The 22,797-nt window shown below is 53.0% G+C and overlaps 1 protein-coding gene across 1 annotated transcript; it reads left to right on the plus strand.

The window, feature by feature from the left end:
• Positions 1–3,939: 3,939 nt before the first annotated feature.
• Positions 3,940–6,128, plus strand: LOC121086538 (acrosin-like). The gene is made up of 4 exons (XM_040590441.1): positions 3,940–4,100; positions 4,438–4,703; positions 4,990–5,135; positions 5,601–6,128. The coding sequence occupies exons 1-4, from the start codon at positions 3,940–3,942 to the stop codon at positions 5,940–5,942; spliced, it is 915 nt and encodes a 304-aa protein (XP_040446375.1). The 3' UTR covers positions 5,943–6,128.
• Positions 6,129–22,797: the final 16,669 nt, after the last annotated feature.

The following is a 22,797-nucleotide window of genomic DNA, read 5'->3' on the forward strand; positions in this document are numbered from 1 at the left end:
AACTTGCAATGGAATAATGCGATTTAGATTATAGATAGGTTCTCGAGCACCGCTGAGCCACTCATTGGGGTTCCATGTGGCAGGTCCACAGTGTTTTATGATACGTTGAGGGGTCCACTTCTCTTGGCCCCAAGTTTGATCACTACCACCTGTTACAGAAGTGTCAATGGACCGCCGATGTCGATTAAGGTCATCATATCTCCTAACTCCCAAACTGTCTCCATTTTCCTCTGGTAGCAGGCAACAGAAGGGGCGCATATAACCCACAGAACATGTTCCACTCCAATTATTTGGCAATTTTCGATAGGCATGATGACCACAAATCCAATAATGACCTTTCAGGGTCAGAGTTCCATTTATAAATGGTCCATCCCCTTTGCGCCTTACATCGGAATTACATGGAGTTTCAAAATAAGTGGTATCTTTTAAGCCAAAGGGTGCTTAATTCAATTATTTGCCTTTTTCCCCTTTAATCCAAAGATCACATTTCCATGCTCCTACGGGGCTACTATAGTTACACTTAACGGTAACTGTGTGGTTAGTTATGCCACGGATGGCACAAGTCCAAGGGTCAGGTTCCCTTAATACCTTAGCTCCACTAAGATTGCTACTAGACCAAAAGTTATCAAATAGTTTTGTATGTCCAGTTCATGGACCCGTGCCCAACTTAGCCTGCGAGAGATAACTTTTCCATTGGTGGTGTTGCTTTACAAACACCATAACATGTCACCCTCGGCATGAAGAGACTGGTTATAAGTTGAACAATTAATAGGTCGACAGCCTGGATTAATACAAAGATTTCCATATTTAAATGTCTAGTTACACACTCTGTGACCCACAAAAATTCCATTGCTGTTGTTCCGATTAAGACAGTGTTCTCCTTTTCCTGGAACTTGGATTTATCTGTAGGACAAGGCCTCAAGGACAAGAGTCCAAGTACTGATAGCCAGAAGAATAGAGTCTCATTAGAACTTGTAGGGCACTAGCCCTGGGAACAAAGGAACAAGCTGACTGCAGACCCCTGAGCCGTTACTGTTGAGGAGGCAACCAGACGGACAGAGAAACAAGTAGCCAGATAAGGGAACGCTTAGCGCCGATATGTAACTTTGCTAATCAAGAAAGCCGCCTAGAAAGAAACCCCCTAACTTTGGAATAGAAATTGTTGCTATGTCAAGGTAAACCAATAAGCTCCTATTGTTCTAACGGTGTGCCTTAAATATCAACCAATCAGTGTTTTTTACGCTTAAGATTTAACCAATCAGTGTGTAATATGTAGAAGGTAGAAACGTATATATGTGTAAGAAAATCACTCATAAAGGGACAACTTGCTTGCATCAAGCTGCGTCCCGTCTCTTCATTTGCCGCACCAAGCCTGCTAGGAGTGCAGAGGAGTTGCGCTCTGTGCTACGAGGAGCACCTGAGGCCTCTGGACAGAAAGCCGGACTTGTTTGGGGAGGGAGCATGCTCCAGCATCATCCGCAGAGCCATAAGAACTCCTTTCACTGCATGATCAAGAGGAGGCAAAGGGCATGCCCATGTTTCCAGAGATCAAAGTTCAGCTGGAGGCATGCCCTGCAGTCCTGGGTAGGAACAGAGCTGGGAGCTGCAGCACCATGGCTTGCCGCGGCCCAAGCACAGAGCAAGAGGAGGACGGTCCTGGCAGCTTCAGAGGCAGGCCCTTCTGCAGCTCCCGCAGGGGGGGCATGCCTAGGTGGGCAGCAGCTGAGGGCATGCATGCTCAAGCACCTCCAAGTCCTTCCTGCCTCTGGGAGGTGGAGAGGTGGCCAGTGGTTGGCCAGGTGGGGATGCTGGGGCTGAGCAAGCACGTTGGCTGACACTGTAGGACATCCACATGCCTGAATCCTGGCTCCTTGATCCCCCCTTCTCTCCATTTGCCGTGCTTATACGTGCCCCTCATCTTCCCTGAGTGCTGCCTCTCTCAGCCCTGCTCTCCTCCCAGAGACGGGGCCAACCCCAGTTATTTTTTCCCCCCTTTGCTCCCAGGTTTGCCCCATCTGTCAACACACATGGTCTTTGGGTGTTGTTAGCTAGGTCACCTTGGTCTTGTGTGCCATTACTGACGGGCTTGCCTGGGAACTGCTGTCTCTGCCAGAGTCCTCTCCGCCAAATGACCCCAATCTCTTCCTTCAAGCGTCTGTGAAGTGTGGCCACCTCTGACGGCATTCCCCGCTGGCCACCTGCCAAAACTGGTGCTGTAAGAGCAGGGTTTCCCCAGCAGACAAGTTGTCTTCTCCAAGGCCGCCTTCTGCCTGCTCTCAGCAGACACACGGGAACCGGCAGCCGGTCCCTTTTCAAAACACAAAGCAGCCTTGAGCCCGCTTGCTTGGAGGCCAGTTCTGGGGCCTAGGAAGCCCTGCTGCGCCTCAAGGGCCTTGAGAGCAGCTCTTCCACTTTCAGACAGAGCCTGCCCGCTCCTCCTCCTCGGGACCCGGTTGCTCCCTCCGCTGTGCGCCTTATGCCTCGCCACAGAAGCCAGGATGGCAGCAGGGAGCTGCTGCACCTTTCACAAGCTTGGAGGCTGCCATCCTTCAAGCCACTGCCCTCGACCCTCCAGGGACCTAGCCCTGCTGTGCAAATGCAATGCACATGCCTGGCTCCTGCTTCTCTCCTGCACTCCAGCAGGTGAGTGAGCAAGGCTCCTTCAGTCAGCGGCAGAAGGCAGACTGATGAGACAAGGCTGATGCAGGATTCACCAAAGCCACGGACAACGATTGCATGTAGGTTTGAGAGCAGGAGCATCCTTCTCTCCCTAGAGCTTCACAACGATTGCCCTTGCCACAAGTGCCATGGTCAGTGTGTGCCCAGAACAGCAATCCAACTCACAGACAGCAAGGACACGACGCCTGCCAGAGCGCGTTGCTGTGGCTGACATAGCCAGTGAGGAGTGTGCTGCACCTGCATTTCACTGTGCTTTGTGCAGGAAGGTTGACGTTGCTGGGCTGTGCTTGGCTTATTTGGCTTGCCCAGCACTGCTTGCCTGCCACGGCCATCAAAAGATTGGCTCTTCAACACCCAAGCACGCGCATGCTGCTGTAGTCATTGTGTTCTTTGTTGTGTGTCTGTTTATTGGGAAGGAGCCAGTGGCACAGGGCTGCAGAGAGCAGGGCGGCAGGGAACTTCCCAAAGAGGCTGCGAGGCCGCGCTGGGTGCTGCCCTGTGAGCTGTTAGCAGGCAGAGCTGGGAGCCAGGCGCTGCTGCCTGCCACGGGGCCTGCCCACCCTGATCGTGCAAGCAGGGCATGCCACAAGGCTCTGTCGGGGGCGTGCAATCCCAGCTTCTGCCTCCAGTCCTGCTTGGAACCCCTCCTGTTGCCACCCGTCCCTCCCCCACCGCCCCCACGCCCAGCACCTGGAACCAGGCACACTGTGACATCAGCCCCCCAACCAAGAGAACCCCAGGCAACAGGAATCCTGCAGGCAGTACGTCGGCAGCCACACTGGTGGTGACAAGCCCTCGTTCTTGCAGCTGCCACATGTTGCTGGTAGTGATGGATGTTCTCCTCCTCCTAGTTGTCCTGCTGGCCATGTGCTGTCCTGTTCATGGCTCATGGGACAGCTGTGGGTAAGTGGCCCGAGGCTCTGGGGGGGAGATTGGGCAACCCTTGTGAGCTTCTCTGGAGGGGTCCTGCTTGTCCCCCATGGCCACCCCAGTGGCTCTTGAAGGCCATGTGGGAGGCTCAGCTCCTTGCCATCACCCAGGCTGCCAGCACAGCTCATCTACGGGCTGAAGCAGAAAGCGGGGAAAGGGGAGCGGGCACACAGCCCACGGGTTTGCTCGGCCCTTCTGGCCATGCCTTGAGGGGAGGGAAGATGGCTGACCTTTAGCCGGAATGGCGCAAGCTTGCATGGAGCTAACCAGAATGGAGTTTCTGGTTACAGAGGCACCTGCGGCCTTCGGCCTGCGGCTTTCAACTACGGCATGTCGCGTGTTGTGGGTGGCAGAGATGCCCAGCCAGGGGCCTGGCCTTGGATCGTCAGCATCGAGGCTCCCTTGGAAGGAGGCACGGCGCACATCTGCGGGGGCTCCCTCATCAGCCCACAGTGGGTCCTCACATCAGCCCACTGCTTCATCGAGGCCAGGTAAGGAGGACCAGGGATCGGGGCTAGCCCCACACTCTAGCAGGTGCCCTGAGCACAGCAGCACGTGCTGCTCCCATCCTGTTGCCCTGCAGTACGCCCAGTGCCTGGGCACTCCGCAGCCACCTGAGAGGCTGCTCAGGAGAAGGCTGAGCTTGTGCCACTGCTTCCCAGCAGCCTCCAGCTCGACACTGCTTGAGCCCAAGGAGCATGTGGTCTGTCGCACCCTCCCAAGCACTGCTTTCCTCTCTGCCTTGCCAAGCAGAAGGCAGGGCGACTGCTGTGCTGCTGCAGCATGTGGCTCTGCTCCCTCTGAGCCCTCTCTCCATCTGCCTTCCAGGAACATCACCATGTGGCAGGTGGTGGTAGGTGCCACCCGGCTGACCCAGCTGGGACCTGAGGCCCAGGCGCGCAACATCAAGCAGCTGCTGGTTCACCAGCACTTCAATAATATCACACGGAGGAACGACATTGCCTTGCTGGAACTGGAGCAGCCTGTCCAGTGCAACAACTATGTACAGCTTGCCTGCGTGCCCGATGCCTCGCTGAGAGTCTCGGAGCTGACAGAGTGCTACGTCAGTGGCTGGGGTGCCAGGACTGCAAGAGGTGAGCTCCCAAAATGTAGTCACGTTGCGAGTGCAAGCTTGGCCAGCTTGGGGAGGCAGGTTGCTCTTCCTGACGGCAGAGGCGAAAGCCAGAATCAGGCTGTGGGGACGTATGCCTCTTAGAGAGGGGGGTGTGAGCCACTGACCCAGAGCAAGGCAGAAAGGAAGGAGCGGTCCAGCGCCTCCCCACATGCAAAGCCGAGCCCCGGGATAGGGCTTCAATCACGCAGGGAAGGAGAACTGGCAATGAGCTGCTGGGTGTTCATTTCTTTCTGTGCTCTTCACAGATGGAGGATCGGCATATGTGCTGCAGGAGGCCCAGGTCCACCTCATTGATGCCGGGGTCTGTAACAGCAGCGGCTGGTACAAAGGGGCCATCCACACCCACAACATCTGTGCTGGCTATCCGCAGGGTGGTATCGACACCTGCCAGGTAGGAGCGTGCTACAAGCCATGCCCCGGCAGCATGGGCAGCCCCGCCACAACCGCCCAAACCTGCACCGTCACGGGCTTTTCCTGGCCACTCACACTCCCATTGCTGTGTCCCCACTGCTGAGGGCCTTACCCCCCTTCCCCTTTTGCACGCCTTTGCCCAGGGCCTGCCTGCCTTGTCCCAGAGGCCTGGCACTATGTCCACAACGCCCACCCGGTGCCCTTGGCAGCCCAGAGCTTCACCGTCCCAAGCCAGACACAGCCATCTCACACACCTGCAGCAACAACGTGCCGCAGGGAGAGTGAGCCCTGCCTTACAGGCCCACCGCCCCCTCCCAGGCAAGCTTCTCCAGAGCTTGGCTGGCCACTAAATACAGCTCTGGAAGTGCCACGAGAGGGAAGGAGCCAGCCACTGGGCTGACGGTGGCCACCCAACAACCCCTTCATCCTTTCTCCTCTGCTGCAGGGGGACAGCGGTGGGCCTCTTGTGTGCCAAGACAAGAGCGCTGACTACTTCTGGCTTGTTGGCCTGACCAGCTGGGGGATGGGCTGTGCGAGAGCAAAGAAGCCCGGAGTCTACACCTCCACCCAGCACTTCTACAGCTGGATCCTGGAACAGATGGGCCTGCACACAGCAGTAGCGACTACTGCAATGCCGCAGCCAGCCTTCACCTCCACCCCCGTTCACAGGCCAACACCAACAGAAGCAGGAAGGTTTATACCCTGCCCACTTCCAGTGCAGAAGCTGTGGGATTTCCTTACTTGGCTGCAGAAGTTGGTGCAGTTCCTAATAGGAGAAAAGGTTTGAGCAGCAGGACAAAGAGGATCCAGGGCTGGCTGCAGCGCACCACCACCATTTCCCGCTGGGGCACTGCCTGCTGATGCAAAGGCAGCCTCAGTGTCAAAGGCCTGCTCTGTCCTGCCTGCGCTCCTCTCAACGGAAGAGCTCAGCTGGCTGAGTCCCTGCAATAAAGTGTTTCATTTCTGTGGCTAACCAGGCGCCAGTCCTCTTCAGTCTCGTGTGCAAGGCCAGGACTTCCACACCCGGCACCTGCCGAAGGAAGCAGGCTGCGGGCAGACAAGTCGGGCACAAAGGGTCACAGCAAAGGGTTGAAGCTCTGCCTGCTGAGCAAGGAGGATGAGGGTGCAGTGGAGCAAGGGAAGGCAGGTCACTGCGGGGCTCAGGGCCTTGGGGATGGCAGTTGGAAGCACAGAATGCCTTAGGCCCGCTCCTGGTGGGATCCCTGTGTGCGTCTGTATGAGGCGCAAGCGAACTTGAACGTGGACTCTCAGGGCCCAGGAAACACAGATCTAGAAAGACCCAAGGCTTGCACCAGGCACTGCTGAGGGAGCCTTGGCTTTGAGCCCCACATATGACATGGACTTAATTTCCAGACTGTTATCTGAGGCATCTACGAACACGCTGTGCTTATGAATCCAGGGAGTGAAGCTGTGTTTCTCTTTCAGTAGCCTCATCCTCTGGTCTCATGGTTTCATGCCGGCCGGCAACCAAGCACCACGCAGCCGCCTGCTCACTCCCCCTCATCCGGAGGGCTGGGGAGGAGAATCAGAAAGGAATGTAAAACTTGAGGGTTGAGATAAGAACAATTTAATAATTTAAACAGAATAAAGAGGTAGGAACATCAGTAATAACAATGATAATAGTAACAATTAGGATGGAAAGGTGGGGGAAAAGGGTAAAATCCAAAGGAAAAGGGAAAAGGGGAGAAAACCCCCAAGTGATGCACAGTACAACTGCTCACCACGTGCTGACTGATGCGCAGCCAGTCTCCGAGCAACGATCCCTCCCCAGCTAACCCTCCTACTTTCTATACCAAGCATGACGTCCCATGGTATGGAATACCTCTTTGGCTGGTTCAGGGCAGCTGACCTGGCTGTGTCCCTTCCCAGTCTCTTGTGCTCCCCCAGCACTCTGGCTGGCAAGGCCCAAGAATCCAAAAAGCCCTTGACTTTAGTATAAACATTACCCAGCAACAACTAAGAACATCAGTGCGGCTATCAACATTGTTCTCACATCACAGGCAAAACACAGCACTGTACTAGCCACTAAGAAGAAAATTAACTCTATCCCAACTGAAACCAGGACATCTGGAAACCCAGGAAAGGCCTGGACTGCATTCACATGGGTGTAAGCAGTGGTTCCATCTGCAGGGATACTTGTCAAGGTATTGCTTTGTCTGTGTCAATCTGTTTTGCCCTTCACATTCATTGTGGTGCTCTCTCTGTGTGTATGTGTGTGTCTGGCTCTTTGGAATGCAGCTGCACGCGCGTGGGAAGATCCATTTAGGCTGGCATAGGAGCAGCCCCCCAGGTGCCCACCTCATTCAGATCAACCAGACCTGAAAGGAGAAATCCCACAGTGTTCAGAAGCCTGCCGGCTCTAGCTGCTCCGTAACAGAGTGGGCAAGGAAACCCAAAGCAACTCTGCAGCAGAGAGCACCGGGTGGGCAGGGAGGCAGCACTGGCTCTGTCATATAAACTCCCAAATTAGGGGGCTCTGAGTGAGTGCTAAACTCTCATTTAGTGTTGAACTGCATGTGTAAGACTTGTGTGCACAAAGGTGAGGTCAAGCTGACCCCCTGTAAAGTTGTCAAAATTGATGACTGAAGAGATTCCTAATTAAGGGATTCAGCCTTGGGAAGGATGGGAGAGAAAGAAGAGATGGTGAAAAGAGTGGCTCACGTCACTAGTGACATCACAATGGCACCATGAAGCCCCGCTGACTGTGGGCATACTCCCTGGATACCGGCCGGCCCCAGCCCGCAGCGGGAGGGTGGCCATCCCACAGCAGCACCGGCCCCGCATCACCACCACCATGTGCCAGCGGGTCTGCTGGGCACTGCCGCCATGCAGGAGACAGAACAGGAGCCCCCGGACCAGCTGCCAGCGCTGACGGTGCAGTGGCACAGGGGCAGAGGATGCTGCTGGTGTTGGCAGTGGCGTTGGTAATGGCACTGGTGCCGGCTGGCCCCACGGCCGAGGGCTGGGAGCAGTGATGGCTGCAGCCGCTCAGTGCTGGTGAGGTGGAGATGTGCTGGCACATAGAGATGGGCTGAAGCGGTTGCCATCCTTTGGCCCAAATGCACTTGCATGCTTCCACTCAGTCGCCTGCCTGTGTGTGTGTATGTTCTACCCGTTCTTTAAAAAATTGGCCAGAAAGAAAGGAAAGCATTTATGCGTGCTCGACACAAAGTAAAGTTTGGCCTTGTGGCCCCTCTTGAGGCCAACCAACCGGCAGACGTCCCCTAAGGATTCTCACAGGAGTCAAAGGCTTCACCATCCCCTCTCTGGAGGAGGAGGAAGTGCATGTTGCTGAAGCGACCACAGAGCATCTGCTCTGCTGTTCAGTGGATGGGCAGGTCAGCGGCAGCATGAGAAATGCTCCCTTGTCCGACATGTGCCAGATCACTCCGAGTTTGCAGGCTCTGGCCAGCAAGTGAAAACCAAAAGCCCAGGAAGGGAGGACTTGGCTGTGCAGGGTGGGGTGACAGCACAAGTGGAAAGAAACGCCAAAAGACAGAAGCAAGAGGCTTCTGGCGGCCAGAAGATTAAAGAAAACAAGGACAGAAAGGTGAAGAACAAGGATGAAAGATAAGCAAGCCCTCAGCAGCATCAGGAGAAATATTTCCTAACTCCTTGCTGGCTGTTTCAGGTGCATGGGTGTTGCATGCTGGTCTGTGACCAGGGCATGGTTCTCTCTGTATTCTCGGGAACAGAATTAAGACTCAAAACGGAGTCAAGAGCCAAGGAACTTTATTTGCCCAACAAGAAATCTGCGAATGCCAAGGGAGAGAGAGAGAGAGATACAGAGAGAAAAAGGAGGGAAAAAAGAAGGGAAGAAAGAAAGAATTCACAGCAATAGCTACACCCCAGTGCTGTGGTGTCCCAACAGTCCGATTCGTTTCCAAGTCTGGTGCGGGAATGTTCCGTCCGACGTTAGTTGCTTCCAGCTTTTATACAGTTGTTTCAAGCTGTTCTGCTTCGCCACACCTTCCACCCAGCAATGGTGTACGTGCCCAGCATGGTCCTCAGGGGCCTCCAAGCACCTTTACCCCCCTGACCCCAAGGTCTGGGTGCATGCACAGGGGTTTGGTTAAGTTTTGCAGGATCAGCATCCCCTCATTGCTCCATGGCATCAATCGGTCTCCTCCTTTAACAATGTATAGATAAATCTCTGCGGTGGCAGTGGTGTTATCTTCCTGCCTTAACAACGTATAGGTAGATCATTCACTGTGGCGATGGCATGAGTTTCCTGCCATAGCAATGTTGAGACAACACCTCTGCTGTGGCGATGATGGGTCTCACCGGCGCAGTCTCTTACACCACCCTGTGGCTCAACATCGCTAACTTATGAATTGTTCTCTGAGGTGGCATGAACGATAGAGTAGAGAAAGGAGGAAGGAATAGAGACATGGTCCCTGGTTTCAGGAGGAGAAGAAGAAGAAGAAGAAGAAGAAGAAGTAAAGGTTTACAAGGATAATTACAAGATAATGTGCATTCACAAGGGCAAGTAGAAGTATCATAATAAAAATCAAAGCGATAGTTAGCACAACAAAGGTGGCAAAATAAACTGGTACAAGAACATACAGGTATTCCATTATTTCCTGCAAATTCAACGACACAAAGCGAAGCAATTGCAGTCCTCGTGGTTAAAGCAGTCTGCTGCCCTGCTTTGCTAAAGTCGCGGTCAGGATACGCAGTAGGAAAATAGGAAAATAGATTTCCACGCCCCCTTAGCTTAATGCGCGTGTACCGTCTGGGTCTAGAAACTTCGGTCGCCAATTTAGGTAAAAGAAAATAAGCAATAACACTATACAATCTGTATTACTGATGGTGTGGTTTGGTGCACAGCACGAATTTGTTTAACACCGTTGAACAGTGTTAATATGGTATAAACTCTGAGTTTATAAGTTGAGAGTATAAACAGAGTGTAAACAGCGTTAAACACAGACAGTAGTTATAAAATGCATCTTAGCTACAACATGTTGAATCAATTGTATAAAACATGGAATGATACAGGGTAAAAACATCAGCATGGCAAGACCACATAACAAATAAAATAGGGTTCGCTTAACTCATGGACCACCAGGGAGCCAGGAAAACATGTCAATGTCCCAGCCTTTCCATGTCTGGACAGGAACACGGGCCAGCTTTCATATTCCTGCAGTAACCCGTTCAACATTTTTGCCGCTATCATCAATTTTTAAGCAGCAATTAGAATCATTTAGTTTACCACAAACACCTCCTTCTTTGGCTAGCAGGTAATCAAGAACCGTGCGATGCTGCATATGTTTGCATTTGTGTAGCCTGATCTGCCAATAGGCCAAGGGCATGTGCTGTCTCGTTAGTAATGATCTGCAGCACAACTTGCAATGGAATAATGCGATTTAGATTATAGATAGGTTCTCGAGCACCGCTGAGCCACTCATTGGGGTTCCATGTGGCAGGTCCACAGTGTTTTATGATACGTTGAGGGGTCCACTTCTCTTGGCCCCAAGTTTGATCACTACCACCCGTTACAGAAGTGTCAATGGACCGCCGATGTCGATTAAGGTCATCATATCTCCTAACTCCCAAACTGTCTCCATTTTCCTCTGGTAGCAGGCAACAGAAGGGGCGCATATAACCCACAGAACATGTTCCACTCCAATTATTTGGCAATTTTCGATAGGCATGATGACCACAAATCCAATAATGACCTTTCAGGGTCAGAGTTCCATTTATAAATGGTCCATCCCCTTTGCGCCTTACATCGGAATTACATGGAGTTTCAAAATAAGTGGTATCTTTTAAGCCAAAGGGTGCTTAATTCAATTATTTGCCTTTTTCCCTTTAATCCAAAGATCACATTTCCATGCTCCTACGGGGCTACTATAGTTACACTTAACGGTAACTGTGTGGTTAGTTATGCCACGGATGGCACAAGTCCAAGGGTCAGGTTCCCTTAATACCTTAGCTCCACTAAGATTGCTACTAGACCAAAAGTTATCAAATAGTTTTGTAAGTCCAGTTCATGGACCCGTGCCCAACTTAGCCTGCGAGAGATAACTTTTCCATTGGTGGTGTTGCTTTACAAACACCATAACATGTCACCCTCGGCATGAAGAGACTGGTTATAAGTTGAACAATTAATAGGTCGACAGCCTGGATTAATACAAAGATTTCCATATTTAAATGTCTAGTTACACACTCTGTGACCCACAAAAATTCCATTGCTGTTGTTCCGATTAAGACAGTGTTCTCCTTTTCCTGGAACTTGGATTTATCTGTAGGACAAGGCCTCAAGGACAAGAGTCCAAGTACTGATAGCCAGAAGAATAGAGTCTCGTTAGAACTTGTAGGGCACTAGCCCTGGGAACAAAGGAACAAGCTGACTGCAGACCCCTGAGCCGTTACTGTTGAGGAGGCAACCAGACGGACAGAGAAACAAGTAGCCAGATAAGGGAACGCTTAGCGCCGATATGTAACTTTGCTAATCAAGAAAGCCGCCTAGAAAGAAACCCCCTAACTTTGGAATAGAAATTGTTGCTATGTCAAGGTAAACCAATAAGCTCCTATTGTTCTAACGGTGTGCCTTAAATATCAACCAATCAGTGTTTTTTACGCTTAAGATTTAACCAATCAGTGTGTAATATGTAGAAGGTAGAAACGTATATATGTGTAAGAAAATCACTCATAAAGGGACAACTTGCTTGCATCAAGCTGCGTCCCGTCTCTTCATTTGCCGCACCAAGCCTGCTAGGAGTGCAGAGGAGTTGCGCTCTGTGCTACGAGGTACACCTGAGGCCTCTGGACAGAAAGCCGGACTTGTTTGGGGAGGGAGCATGCTCCAGCATCATCCGCAGAGCCATAAGAACTCCTTACACTGCATGATCAAGAGGAAGCAAAGGGCATGCCCATGTTTCCAGAGATCAAAGTTCAGCTGGAGGCATGCCCTGCAGTCCTGGGTAGGAACAGAGCTGGGAGCTGCAGCACCATGGCTTGCCGCGGCCCAAGCACAGAGCAAGAGGAGGACGGTCCTGGCAGCTTCAGAGGCAGGCCCTTCTGCAGCTCCCGCAGGGGGGGCATGCCTAGGTGGGCAGCAGCTGAGGGCATGCATGCTCAAGCACCTCCAAGTCCTTCCTGCCTCTGGGAGGTGGAGAGGTGGCCAGTGGTTGGCAGGCCTGGTCCTCTTGCAAGGTGGGGATGCTGGGGCTGAGCAAGCACGTTGGCTGACACTGTAGGACATCCACATGCCTGAATCCTGGCTCCTTGATCCCCCCTTCTCTCCATTTGCCGTGCTTATACGTGCCCCTCATCTTCCCTGAGTGCTGCCTCTCTCAGCCCTGCTCTCCTCCCAGAGACGGGCCAACCCCAGTTATTTTTTCCCCCCTTTGCTCCCAGGTTTGCCCCATCTGTCAACACACATGGTCTTTGGGTGTTGTTAGCTAGGTCACCTTGGTCTTGTGTGCCATTACTGACGGGCTTGCCTGGGAACTGCTGTCTCTGCCAGAGTCCTCTCCGCCAAATGACCCCAATCTCTTCCTTCAAGCGTCTGTGAAGTGTGGCCACCTCTGACGGCATTCCCCGCTGGCCACCTGCCAAAACTGGTGCTGAAAGAGCAGGGTTTCCCCAGCAGACAAGTTGTCTTCTCCAAGGCCGCCTTCTGCCTGCTCTCAGCAGACACACGGGAACCGGCAGCCGGTCCCTTTTCAAAACACAAAGCAGCCTTGAGCCCGCTTGCTTGGAGGCCAGTTCTGGGGCCTCGGAAGCCCTGCTGCGCCTCAAGGGCCTTGAGAGCAGCTCTTCCACTTTCAGACAGAGCCTGCCCGCTCCTCCTCCTCGGGACCCGGTTGCTCCCTCCGCTGTGCGCCTTATGCCTCGCCACAGAAGCCAGGATGGCAGCAGGGAGCTGCTGCACCTTTCACAAGCTTGGAGGCTGCCATCCTTCAAGCCATTGCCCTCGACCCTCCAGGGACCTAGCCCTGCTGTGCAAATGCAATGCACATGCCTGGCTCCTGCTTCTCTCCTGCACTCCAGCAGGTGAGTGAGCAAGGCTCCTTCAGTCAGCGGCAGAAGGCAGACTGATGAGACAAGGCTGATGCAGGATTCACCAAAGCCACGGAAAACGATTGCATGTAGGTTTGAGAGCAGGAGCATCCTTCTCTCCCTAGAGCTTCACAACGATTGCCCTTGCCACAAGTGCCATGGTCAGTGTGTGCCCAGAACAGCAATCCAACTCACAGACAGCAAGGACACGACGCCTGCCAGAGCGCGTTGCTGTGGCTGACATAGCCAGTGAGGAGTGTGCTGCACCTGCATTTCACTGTGCTTTGTGCAGGAAGGTTGACGTTGCTGGGCTGTGCTTGGCTTATTTGGCTTGCCCAGCACTGCTTGCCTGCCACGGCCATCAAAAGATTGGCTCTTCAACACCCAAGCACGCGCATGCTGCTGTAGTCATTGTGTTCTTTGTTGTGTGTCTGTTTATTGGGAAGGAGCCAGTGGCACAGGGCTGCAGAGAGCAGGGCGGCAGGGAACTTCCCAAAGAGGCTGCGAGGCCGTGCTGGGTGCTGCCCTGTGAGCTGTTAGCAGGCAGAGCTGGGAGCCAGGCGCTGCTGCCTGCCACGGGGCCTGCCCACCCTGATCGTGCAAGCAGGGCATGCCACAAGGCTCTGTCGGGGGCGTGCAATCCCAGCTTCTGCCTCCAGTCCTGCTTGGAACCCCTCCTGTTGCCACCCGTCCCTCCCCCACCGCCACCACGCCCAGCACCTGGAACCAGGCACTCTGTGACATCAGCCCCGCATCCAAGAGAACCCCAGGCAACAGGAATCCTGCAGGCAGTACGTCGGCAGCCACACTGGTGGTGACAAGCCCTCGTTCTTGCAGCTGCCACATGTTGCTGGTAGTGATGGATGTTCTCCTCCTCCTCGTTGTCCTGCTGGCCATGTGCTGTCCTGTGCACGGCACATGGGATAGCTGTGGGTAAGTGGCCCGAGGCTCTGGGGGGGAGATTGGGCAACCCTTGTGAGCTTCTCTGGAGGGGTCCTGCTTGTCCCCCATGGCCACCCCAGTGGCTCTTGAAGGCCATGTGGGAGGCTCAGCTCCTTGCCATCACCCAGGCTGCCAGCACAGCTCATCTACGGGCTGAAGCAGAAAGCGGGGAAAGGGGAGCGGGCACACAGCCCACGGGTTTCCTCGGCCCTTCTGGCCATGCCTTGAGGGGAGGGAAGATGGCTGGCCTTTAGCCGGAATGGCGCAAGCTTCCATGGAGCTAACCAGAATGGAGTTTCTGGTTACAGAGGCACCTGCGGCCTTCGGCCTGCGGCTTTTCACTACGGCATGTCGCGCGTTGTGGGTGGCAGAGATGCCCAGCCAGGGGCCTGGCCTTGGATCGTCAGCATCGAGGCTCCCTTGGAAGGAGGCACGGCGCACATCTGCGGGGGCTCCCTCATCAGCCCACAGTGGGTCCTCACATCAGCCCACTGCTTCATCGAGGCCAGGTAAGGAGGACCAGGGATCGGGGCTAGCCCCACACTCTAGCAGGTGCCCTGAGCACAGCAGCACGTGCTGCAGCATGTCCTGTTGCCCTGCAGTACGCCCAGTGCCTGGGCACTCCGCAGCCACCTGAGAGGCTGCTCAGGAGAAGGCTGAGCTCGTGCCACTGCTTCCCAGCAGCCTCCAGCTCGACACTGCTTGAGCCCAAGGAGCATGTGGTCTGTCGCACCCTCCCAAGCACTGCTTTCCTCTCTGCCTTGCCAAGCAGAAGGCAGGGCGACTGCTGTGCTGCTGCAGCATGTGGCTCTGCTCCCTCTGAGCCCTCTCTCCATCTGCCTTCCAGGAACATCACCATGTGGCAGGTGGTGGTAGGTGCCACCCGGCTGACCCAGCTGGGACCTGAGGCCCAGGCGCGTAACATCAAGCAGCTGCTGGTTCACCAGCACTTCAATAATATCACACGGAGGAACGACATTGCCTTGCTGGAACTGGAGCAGCCTGTCCAGTGCAACAACTATGTACAGCTTGCCTGCGTGCCCGATGCCTCGCTGAGAGTCTCGGAGCTGACAGAGTGCTACGTCAGTGGCTGGGGTGCCAGGACTGCAAGAGGTGAGCTCCCAAAATGTAGTCACGTTGCGAGTGCAAGCTTGGCCAGCTTGGGGAGGCAGGTTGCTCTTCCTGACGGCAGAGGCGAAAGCCAGAATCAGGCTGTGGGGACGTATGCCTCTTAGAGAGGGGGGTGTGAGCCACTGACCCAGAGCAAGGCAGAAAGGAAGGAGCGGTCCAGCGCCTCCCCACATGCAAAGCCGAGCCCCGGGATAGGGCTTCAGTCACGCAGGGAAGGAGAACTGGCAATGAGCTGCTGGGTGTTCATTTCTTTCTGTGCTCTTCACAGATGGAGGATCGGCATATGTGCTGCAGGAGGCCCAGGTCCACCTCATTGATGCCGGGGTCTGTAACAGCAGCGGCTGGTACAAAGGGGCCATCCACACCCACAACATCTGTGCTGGCTATCCGCAGGGTGGCATCGACACTTGCCAGGTAGGAGCGTGCTACAAGCCAAGCCCCGGCAGCACGGGCAGCCCCGCCACAACCGCCCAAACCTGCACCGTCACGGGCTTTTCCTGGCCACTCACACTCCCATTGCTGTGTCCCCACTGCTGAGGGCCTTACCCCCCTTCCCCTTTTGCACGCCTTTGCCCAGGGCCTGCCTGCCTTGTCCCAGAGGCCTGGCACTATGTCCACAACGCCCACCCGGTGCCCTTGGCAGCCCAGAGCTTCACTGTCCCAAGCCAGACACAGCCATCTCACACACCTGCAGCAACAACGTGCCGCAGGGAGAGCGAGCCCTGCCTTACAGGCCCACCGCCCCCTCCCAGGCAAGCTTCTCCAGAGCTTGGCTGGCCACTAAATACAGCTCTGGAAGTGCCACGAGAGGGAAGGAGCCAGCCACTGGGCTGACGGTGGCCACCCAACAACCCCTTCATCCTTTCTCCTCTGCTGCAGGGGGACAGCGGTGGGCCTCTTGTGTGCCAAGACAAGAGCGCTGACTACTTCTGGCTTGTTGGCCTGACCAGCTGGGGGATGGGCTGTGCGAGAGCAAAGAAGCCCGGAGTCTACACCTCCACCCAGCACTTCTACAGCTGGATCCTGGAACAGATGGGCCTGCACACAGCAGTAGCGACTACTGCAATGCCGCAGCCAGCCTTCACCTCCACCCCCGTTCACAGGCCAACACCAACAGAAGCAGGAAGGTTTATACCCTGCCCACTTCCAGTGCAGAAGCTGTGGGATTTCCTTACTTGGCTGCAGAAGTTGGTGCAGTTCCTAATAGGAGAAAAGGTTTGAGCAGCAGGACAAAGAGGATCCAGGGCTGGCTGCAGCGCACCACCACCATTTCCCGCTGGGGCACTGCCTGCTGATGCAAAGGCAGCCTCAGTGTCAAAGGCCTGCTCTGTCCTGCCCGCGCTCCTCTCAACGGAAGAGCTCAGCTGGCTGAGTCCCTGCAATAAAGTGTTTCATTTCTGTGGCTAACCAGGCGCCAGTCCTCTTCAGTCTCGTGTGCAAGGCCAGGACTTCCACACCCGGCACCTGCCGAAGGAAGCAGGCTGCGGGCAGGCAAGTCGGGCACAAAGGGTCACAGCAAAGGGTTGAAGCTCTGCCTGCTGAGCAAGAAGGATGAGGGTGCAGTGGAGCAAGGGAAGGCAGGTCACTGCGGGGCTCAGGGCCTTGGGGATGGCAGTTGGAAGCACAGAATGCCTTAGGCCCGCTCCTGGTGGGATCCCTGTGTGCGTCTGTATGAGGCGCAAGCGAACTTGAACGTGGACCCTCAGGGCCCAGGAAACACAGATCTAGAAAGACCCAAGGCTTGCACCAGGCACTGCTGAGGGAGCCTTGGCTTTGAGCCCCACATATGACATGGACTTAATTTCCAGACTGTTATCTGAGGCATCTACGAACACGCTGTGCTTATGAATCCAGGGAGTGAAGCTGTGTTTCTCTTTCAGTAGCCTCATCCTCTGGTCTCATGGTTTCATGCCGGCCGGCAACCAAGCACCACGCAGCCGCCTGCTCACTCCCCCTCATCCGGAGGGCTGGGGAGGAGAATCAGAAAGGAATGTAAAACTTGAGGGTTGAGATAAGAACAATTTAATAATTTAAACAGAATAAAGAGGTAGGAACATCAGTAATAACAATGATAATAGTAACAATTAGGATGGAAAGGTGGGGGAAAAGGGTAAAATCCAAAGGAAAAGGGAAAAGGGGAGAAAACCCCCAAGTGATGCACAGTACAACTGCTCTCCACGTGCTGACTGATGCGCAGCCAGTCTCCGAGCAACGATCCCTCCCCAGCTAACCCTCCTACTTTCTATACCAAGCATGACGTCCCATGGTATGGAATACCTCTTTGGCTGGTTCAGGGCAGCTGACCTGGCTGTGTCCCTTCCCAGTCTCTTGTGCTCCCCCAGCACTCTGGCTGGCAAGGCCCAAGAATCCAAAAAGCCCTTGACTTTAGTATAAACATTACCCAGCAACAACTAAGAACATCAGTGCGGCTATCAACATTGTTCTCACATCACAGGCAAAACACAGCACTGTACTAGCCACTAAGAAGAAAATTAACTCTATCCCAACTGAAACCAGGACATCTGGAAACCCAGGAAAGGCCTGGACTGCATTCACATGGGTGTAAGCAGTGGTTCCATCTGCAGGGATACTTGTCAAGGTATTGCTTTGTCTGTGTCAATCTGTTTTGCCCTTCACATTCATTGTGGTGCTCTCTCTGTGTGTATGTGTGTGTCTGGCTCTTTGGAATGCAGCTGCACGCGCGTGGGAAGATCCATTTAGGCTGGCATAGGAGCAGCCCCCCAGGTGCCCACCTCATTCAGATCAACCAGACCTGAAAGGAGAAATCCCACAGTGTTCAGAAGCCTGCCGGCTCTGGCTGCTCCGTAACAGAGTGGGCAAGGAAACCCAAAGCAACTCTGCAGCAGAGAGCACCGGGTGGGCAGGGAGGCAGCACTGGCTCTGTCATATAAACTCCCAAATTAGGGGGCTCTGAGTGAGTGCTAAACTCTCATTTAGTGTTGAACTGCATGTGTAAGACTTGTGTGCACAAAGGTGAGGTCAAGCTGACCCCCTGTAAAGTTGTCAAAATTGATGACTGAAGAGATTCCTAATTAAGGGATTCAGCCTTGGGAAGGATGGGAGAGAAAGAAGAGATGGTGAAAAGAGTGGCTCACGTCACTAGTGACATCACAATGGCACCATGAAGCCCCGCTGACTGTGGGCATACTCCCTGGATACCGGCCGGCCCCAGCCCGCAGCGGGAGGGTGGCCATCCCACAGCAGCACCGGCCCCGCATCACCACCACCATGTGCCAGCGGGTCTGCTGGGCACTGCCGCCATGCAGGAGACAGAACAGGAGCCCCCGGACCAGCTGCCAGCGCTGACGGTGCAGTGGCACAGGGGCAGAGGATGCTGCTGGTGTTGGCAGTGGCGTTGGTAATGGCACTGGTGCCGGCTGGCCCCACGGCCGAGGGCTGGGAGCAGTGATGGCTGCAGCCGCTCAGTGCTGGTGAGGTGGAGATGTGCTGACACATAGAGATGGGCTGAAGCGGTTGCCATCCTTTGGCCCAAATGCACTTGCATGCTTCCACTCAGTCGCCTGCCTGTGTGTGTGTATGTTCTACCCGTTCTTTAAAAAATTGGCCAGAAAGAAAGGAAAGCATTTATGCGTGCTCGACACAAAGTAAAGTTTGGCCTTGTGGCCCCTCTTGAGGCCAACCAACCGGCAGACGTCCCCTAAGGATTCTCACAGGAGTCGAAGGCTTCACCATCCCCTCTCTGGAGGAGGAGGAAGTGCATGTTGCTGAAGCGACCACAGAGCATCTGCTCTGCTGTTCAGTGGATGGGCAGGTCAGCGGCAGCATGAGAAATGCTCCCTTGTCCGACATGTGCCAGATCACTCCGAGTTTGCAGGCTCTGGCCAGCAAGTGAAAACCAAAAGCCCAGGAAGGGAGGACTTGGCTGTGCAGGGTGGGGTGACAGCACAAGTGGAAAGAAACGCCAAAAGATAGAAGCAAGAGGCTTCTGGCGGCCAGAAGATTAAAGAAAACAAGGACAGAAAGGTGAAGAACAAGGATGAAAGATAAGCAAGCCCTCAGCAGCATCAGGAGAAATATTTCCTAACTCCTTGCTGGCTGTTTCAGGTGCATGGGTGTTGCATGCTGGTCTGTGACCAGGGCATGGTTCTCTCTGTATTCTCGGGAACAGAATTAAGACTCAAAATGGAGTCAAGAGCCAAGGAACTTTATTTGCCCAACAAGAAATCTGCGAATGCCAAGGGAGAGAGAGAGAGAGATACAGAGAGAAAAAGGAGGGAAAAAAGAAGGGAAGAAAGAAAGAATTCACAGCAATAGCTACACCCCAGTGCTGTGGTGTCCCAACAGTCCGATTCGTTTCCAAGTCTGGTGCGGGAATGTTCCGTCCGACGTTAGTTGCTTCCAGCTTTTATACAGTTGTTTCAAGCTGTTCTGCTTCGCCACACCTTCCACCCAGCAATGGTGTACGTGCCCAGCATGGTCCTCAGGGGCCTCCAAGCACCTTTACCCCCCTGACCCCAAGGTCTGGGTGCATGCACAGGGGTTTGGTTAAGTTTTGCAGGATCAGCATCCCCTCATTGCTCCATGGCATCAATCGGTCTCCTCCTTTAACAATGTATAGATAAATCTCTGCGGTGGCAGTGGTGTTATCTTCCTGCCTTAACAACGTATAGGTAGATCATTCACTGTGGCGATGGCATGAGTTTCCTGCCATAGCAATGTTGAGACAACACCTCTGCTGTGGCGATGATGGGTCTCACCGGCGCAGTCTCTTACACCACCCTGTGGCTCAACATCGCTAACTTATGAATTGTTCTCTGAGGTGGCATGAACGATAGAGTAGAGAAAGGAGGAAGGAATAGAGACATGGTCCCTGGTTTCAGGAGGAGAAGAAGAAGAAGAAGAAGAAGAAGAAGAAGTAAAGGTTTACAAGGATAATTACAAGATAATGTGCATTCACAAGGGCAAGTAGAAGTATCATAATAAAAATCAAAGCGATAGTTAGCACAACAAAGGTGGCAAAATAAACTGGTACAAGAACATACAGGTATTCCATTATTTCCTGCAAATTCAACGACACAAAGCGAAGCAATTGCAGTCCTCGTGGTTAAAGCAGTCTGCTGCCCTGCTTTGCTAAAGTCGCGGTCAGGATACGCAGTAGGAAAATAGATTTCCACGCCCCCTTAGCTTAATGCGCGTGTACCGTCTGGGTCTAGAAACTTCGGTCGCCAATTTAGGTAAAAGAAAATAAGCAATAACACTATACAATCTGTATTACTGATGGTGTGGTTTGGTGCACAGCACGAATTTGTTTAACACCGTTGAACAGTGTTAATATGGTATAAACTCTGAGTTTATAAGTTGAGAGTATAAACAGAGTGTAAACAGCGTTAAACACAGACAGTAGTTATAAAATGCATCTTAGCTACAACATGTTGAATCAATTGTATAAAACATGGAATGATACAGGGTAAAAACATCAGCATGGCAAGACCACATAACAAATAAAATAGGGTTCGCTTAACTCATGGACCACCAGGGAGCCAGGAAAACATGTCAATGTCCCAGCCTTTCCATGTCTGGACAGGAACACGGGCCAGCTTTCATATTCCTGCAGTAACCCGTTCAACATTTTTGCCGCTATCATCAATTTTTAAGCAGCAATTAGAATCATTTAGTTTACCACAAACACCTCCTTCTTTGGCTAGCAGGTAATCAAGAACCGTGCGATGCTGCATATGTTTGCATTTGTGTAGCCTGATCTGCCAATAGGCCAAGGGCATGTGCTGTCTCGTTAGTAATGATCTGCAGCACAACTTGCAATGGAATAATGCGATTTAGATTATAGATAGGTTCTCGAGCACCGCTGAGCCACTCATTGGGGTTCCATGTGGCAGGTCCACAGTGTTTTATGACACGTTGAGGGGTCCACTTCTCTTGGCCCCAAGTTTGATCACTACCACCTGTTACAGAAGTGTCAATGGACCGCCGATGTTGATTAAGGTCATCATATCTCCTAACTCCCAAACTGTCTCCATTTTCCTCTGGTAGCAGGCAACAGAAGGGGCGCATATAACCCACAGAACATGTTCCACTCCAATTATTTGGCAATTTTCGATAGGCATGATGACCACAAATCCAATAATGACCTTTCAGGGTCAGAGTTCCATTTATAAATGGTCCATCCCCTTTGCGCCTTACATCGGAATTACATGGAGTTTCAAAATAAGTGGTATCTTTTAAGCCAAAGGGTGCTTAATTCAATTATTTGCCTTTTCCCCTTTAATCCAAAGATCACATTTCCATGCTCCTACGGGGCTACTATAGTTACACTTAACGGTAACTGTGTGGTTAGTTATGCCACGGATGGCACAAGTCCAAGGGTCAGGTTCCCTTAATACCTTAGCTCCACTAAGATTGCTACTAGACCAAAAGTTATCAAATAGTTTTGTATGTCCAGTTCATGGACCCGTGCCCAACTTAGCCTGCGAGAGATAACTTTTCCATTGGTGGTGTTGCTTTACAAACACCATAACATGTCACCCTCGGCATGAAGAGACTGGTTATAAGTTGAACAATTAATAGGTCGACAGCCTGGATTAATACAAAGATTTCCATATTTAAATGTCTAGTTACACACTCTGTGACCCACAAAAATTCCATTGCTGTTGTTCCGATTAAGACAGTGTTCTCCTTTTCCTGGAACTTGGATTTATCTGTAGGACAAGGCCTCAAGGACAAGAGTCCAAGTACTGATAGCCAGAAGAATAGAGTCTCGTTAGAACTTGTAGGGCACTAGCCCTGGGAACAAAGGAACAAGCTAACTGCAGACCCCTGAGCCGTTACTGTTGAGGAGGCAACCAGACGGACAGAGAAACAAGTAGCCAGATAAGGGAACGCTTAGCGCCGATATGTAACTTTGCTAATCAAGAAAGCCGCCTAGAAAGAAACCCCCTAACTTTGGAATAGAAATTGTTGCTATGTCAAGGTAAACCAATAAGCTCCTATTGTTCTAACGGTGTGCCTTAAATATCAACCAATCAGTGTTTTTTACGCTTAAGATTTAACCAATCAGTGTGTAATATGTAGAAGGTAGAAACGTATATATGTGTAAGAAAATCACTCATAAAGGGACAACTTGCTTGCATCAAGCTGCGTCCCGTCTCTTCATTTGCCGCACCAAGCCTGCTAGGAGTGCAGAGGAGTTGCGCTCTGTGCTACGAGGTACACCTGAGGCCTCTGGACAGAAAGCCGGACTTGTTTGGGGAGGGAGCATGCTCCAGCATCATCCGCAGAGCCATAAGAACTCCTTACACTGCATGATCAAGAGGAAGCAAAGGGCATGCCCATGTTTCCAGAGATCAAAGTTCAGCTGGAGGCATGCCCTGCAGTCCTGGGTAGGAACAGAGCTGGGAGCTGCAGCACCATGGCTTGCCGCGGCCCAAGCACAGAGCAAGAGGAGGACGGTCCTGGCAGCTTCAGAGGCAGGCCCTTCTGCAGCTCCCGCAGGGGGGGCATGCCTAGGTGGGCAGCAGCTGAGGGCATGCATGCTCAAGCACCTC

Source organism: Falco naumanni, chromosome 4 (assembly GCF_017639655.2).
Source record: "Falco naumanni isolate bFalNau1 chromosome 4, bFalNau1.pat, whole genome shotgun sequence".
Taxonomy (NCBI): Eukaryota; Metazoa; Chordata; class Aves; order Falconiformes; family Falconidae; genus Falco; species Falco naumanni.

Excerpts from the sequence above, each read along its gene's own strand:
- LOC121086538 (XM_040590441.1), top strand. The coding sequence starts at position 3,940 with ATGTCGCGTGTTGTGGGTGGCAGAGATGCCCAGCCAGGGGCCTGGCCT. Across the intron at positions 4,101-4,437 it reads CACTGCTTCATCGAGGCCAG|GAACATCACCATGTGGCAGG; the intron begins GTAAGGAGGACC and ends TCTGCCTTCCAG. Across the intron at positions 4,704-4,989 it reads GGGTGCCAGGACTGCAAGAG|ATGGAGGATCGGCATATGTG; the intron begins GTGAGCTCCCAA and ends TGCTCTTCACAG.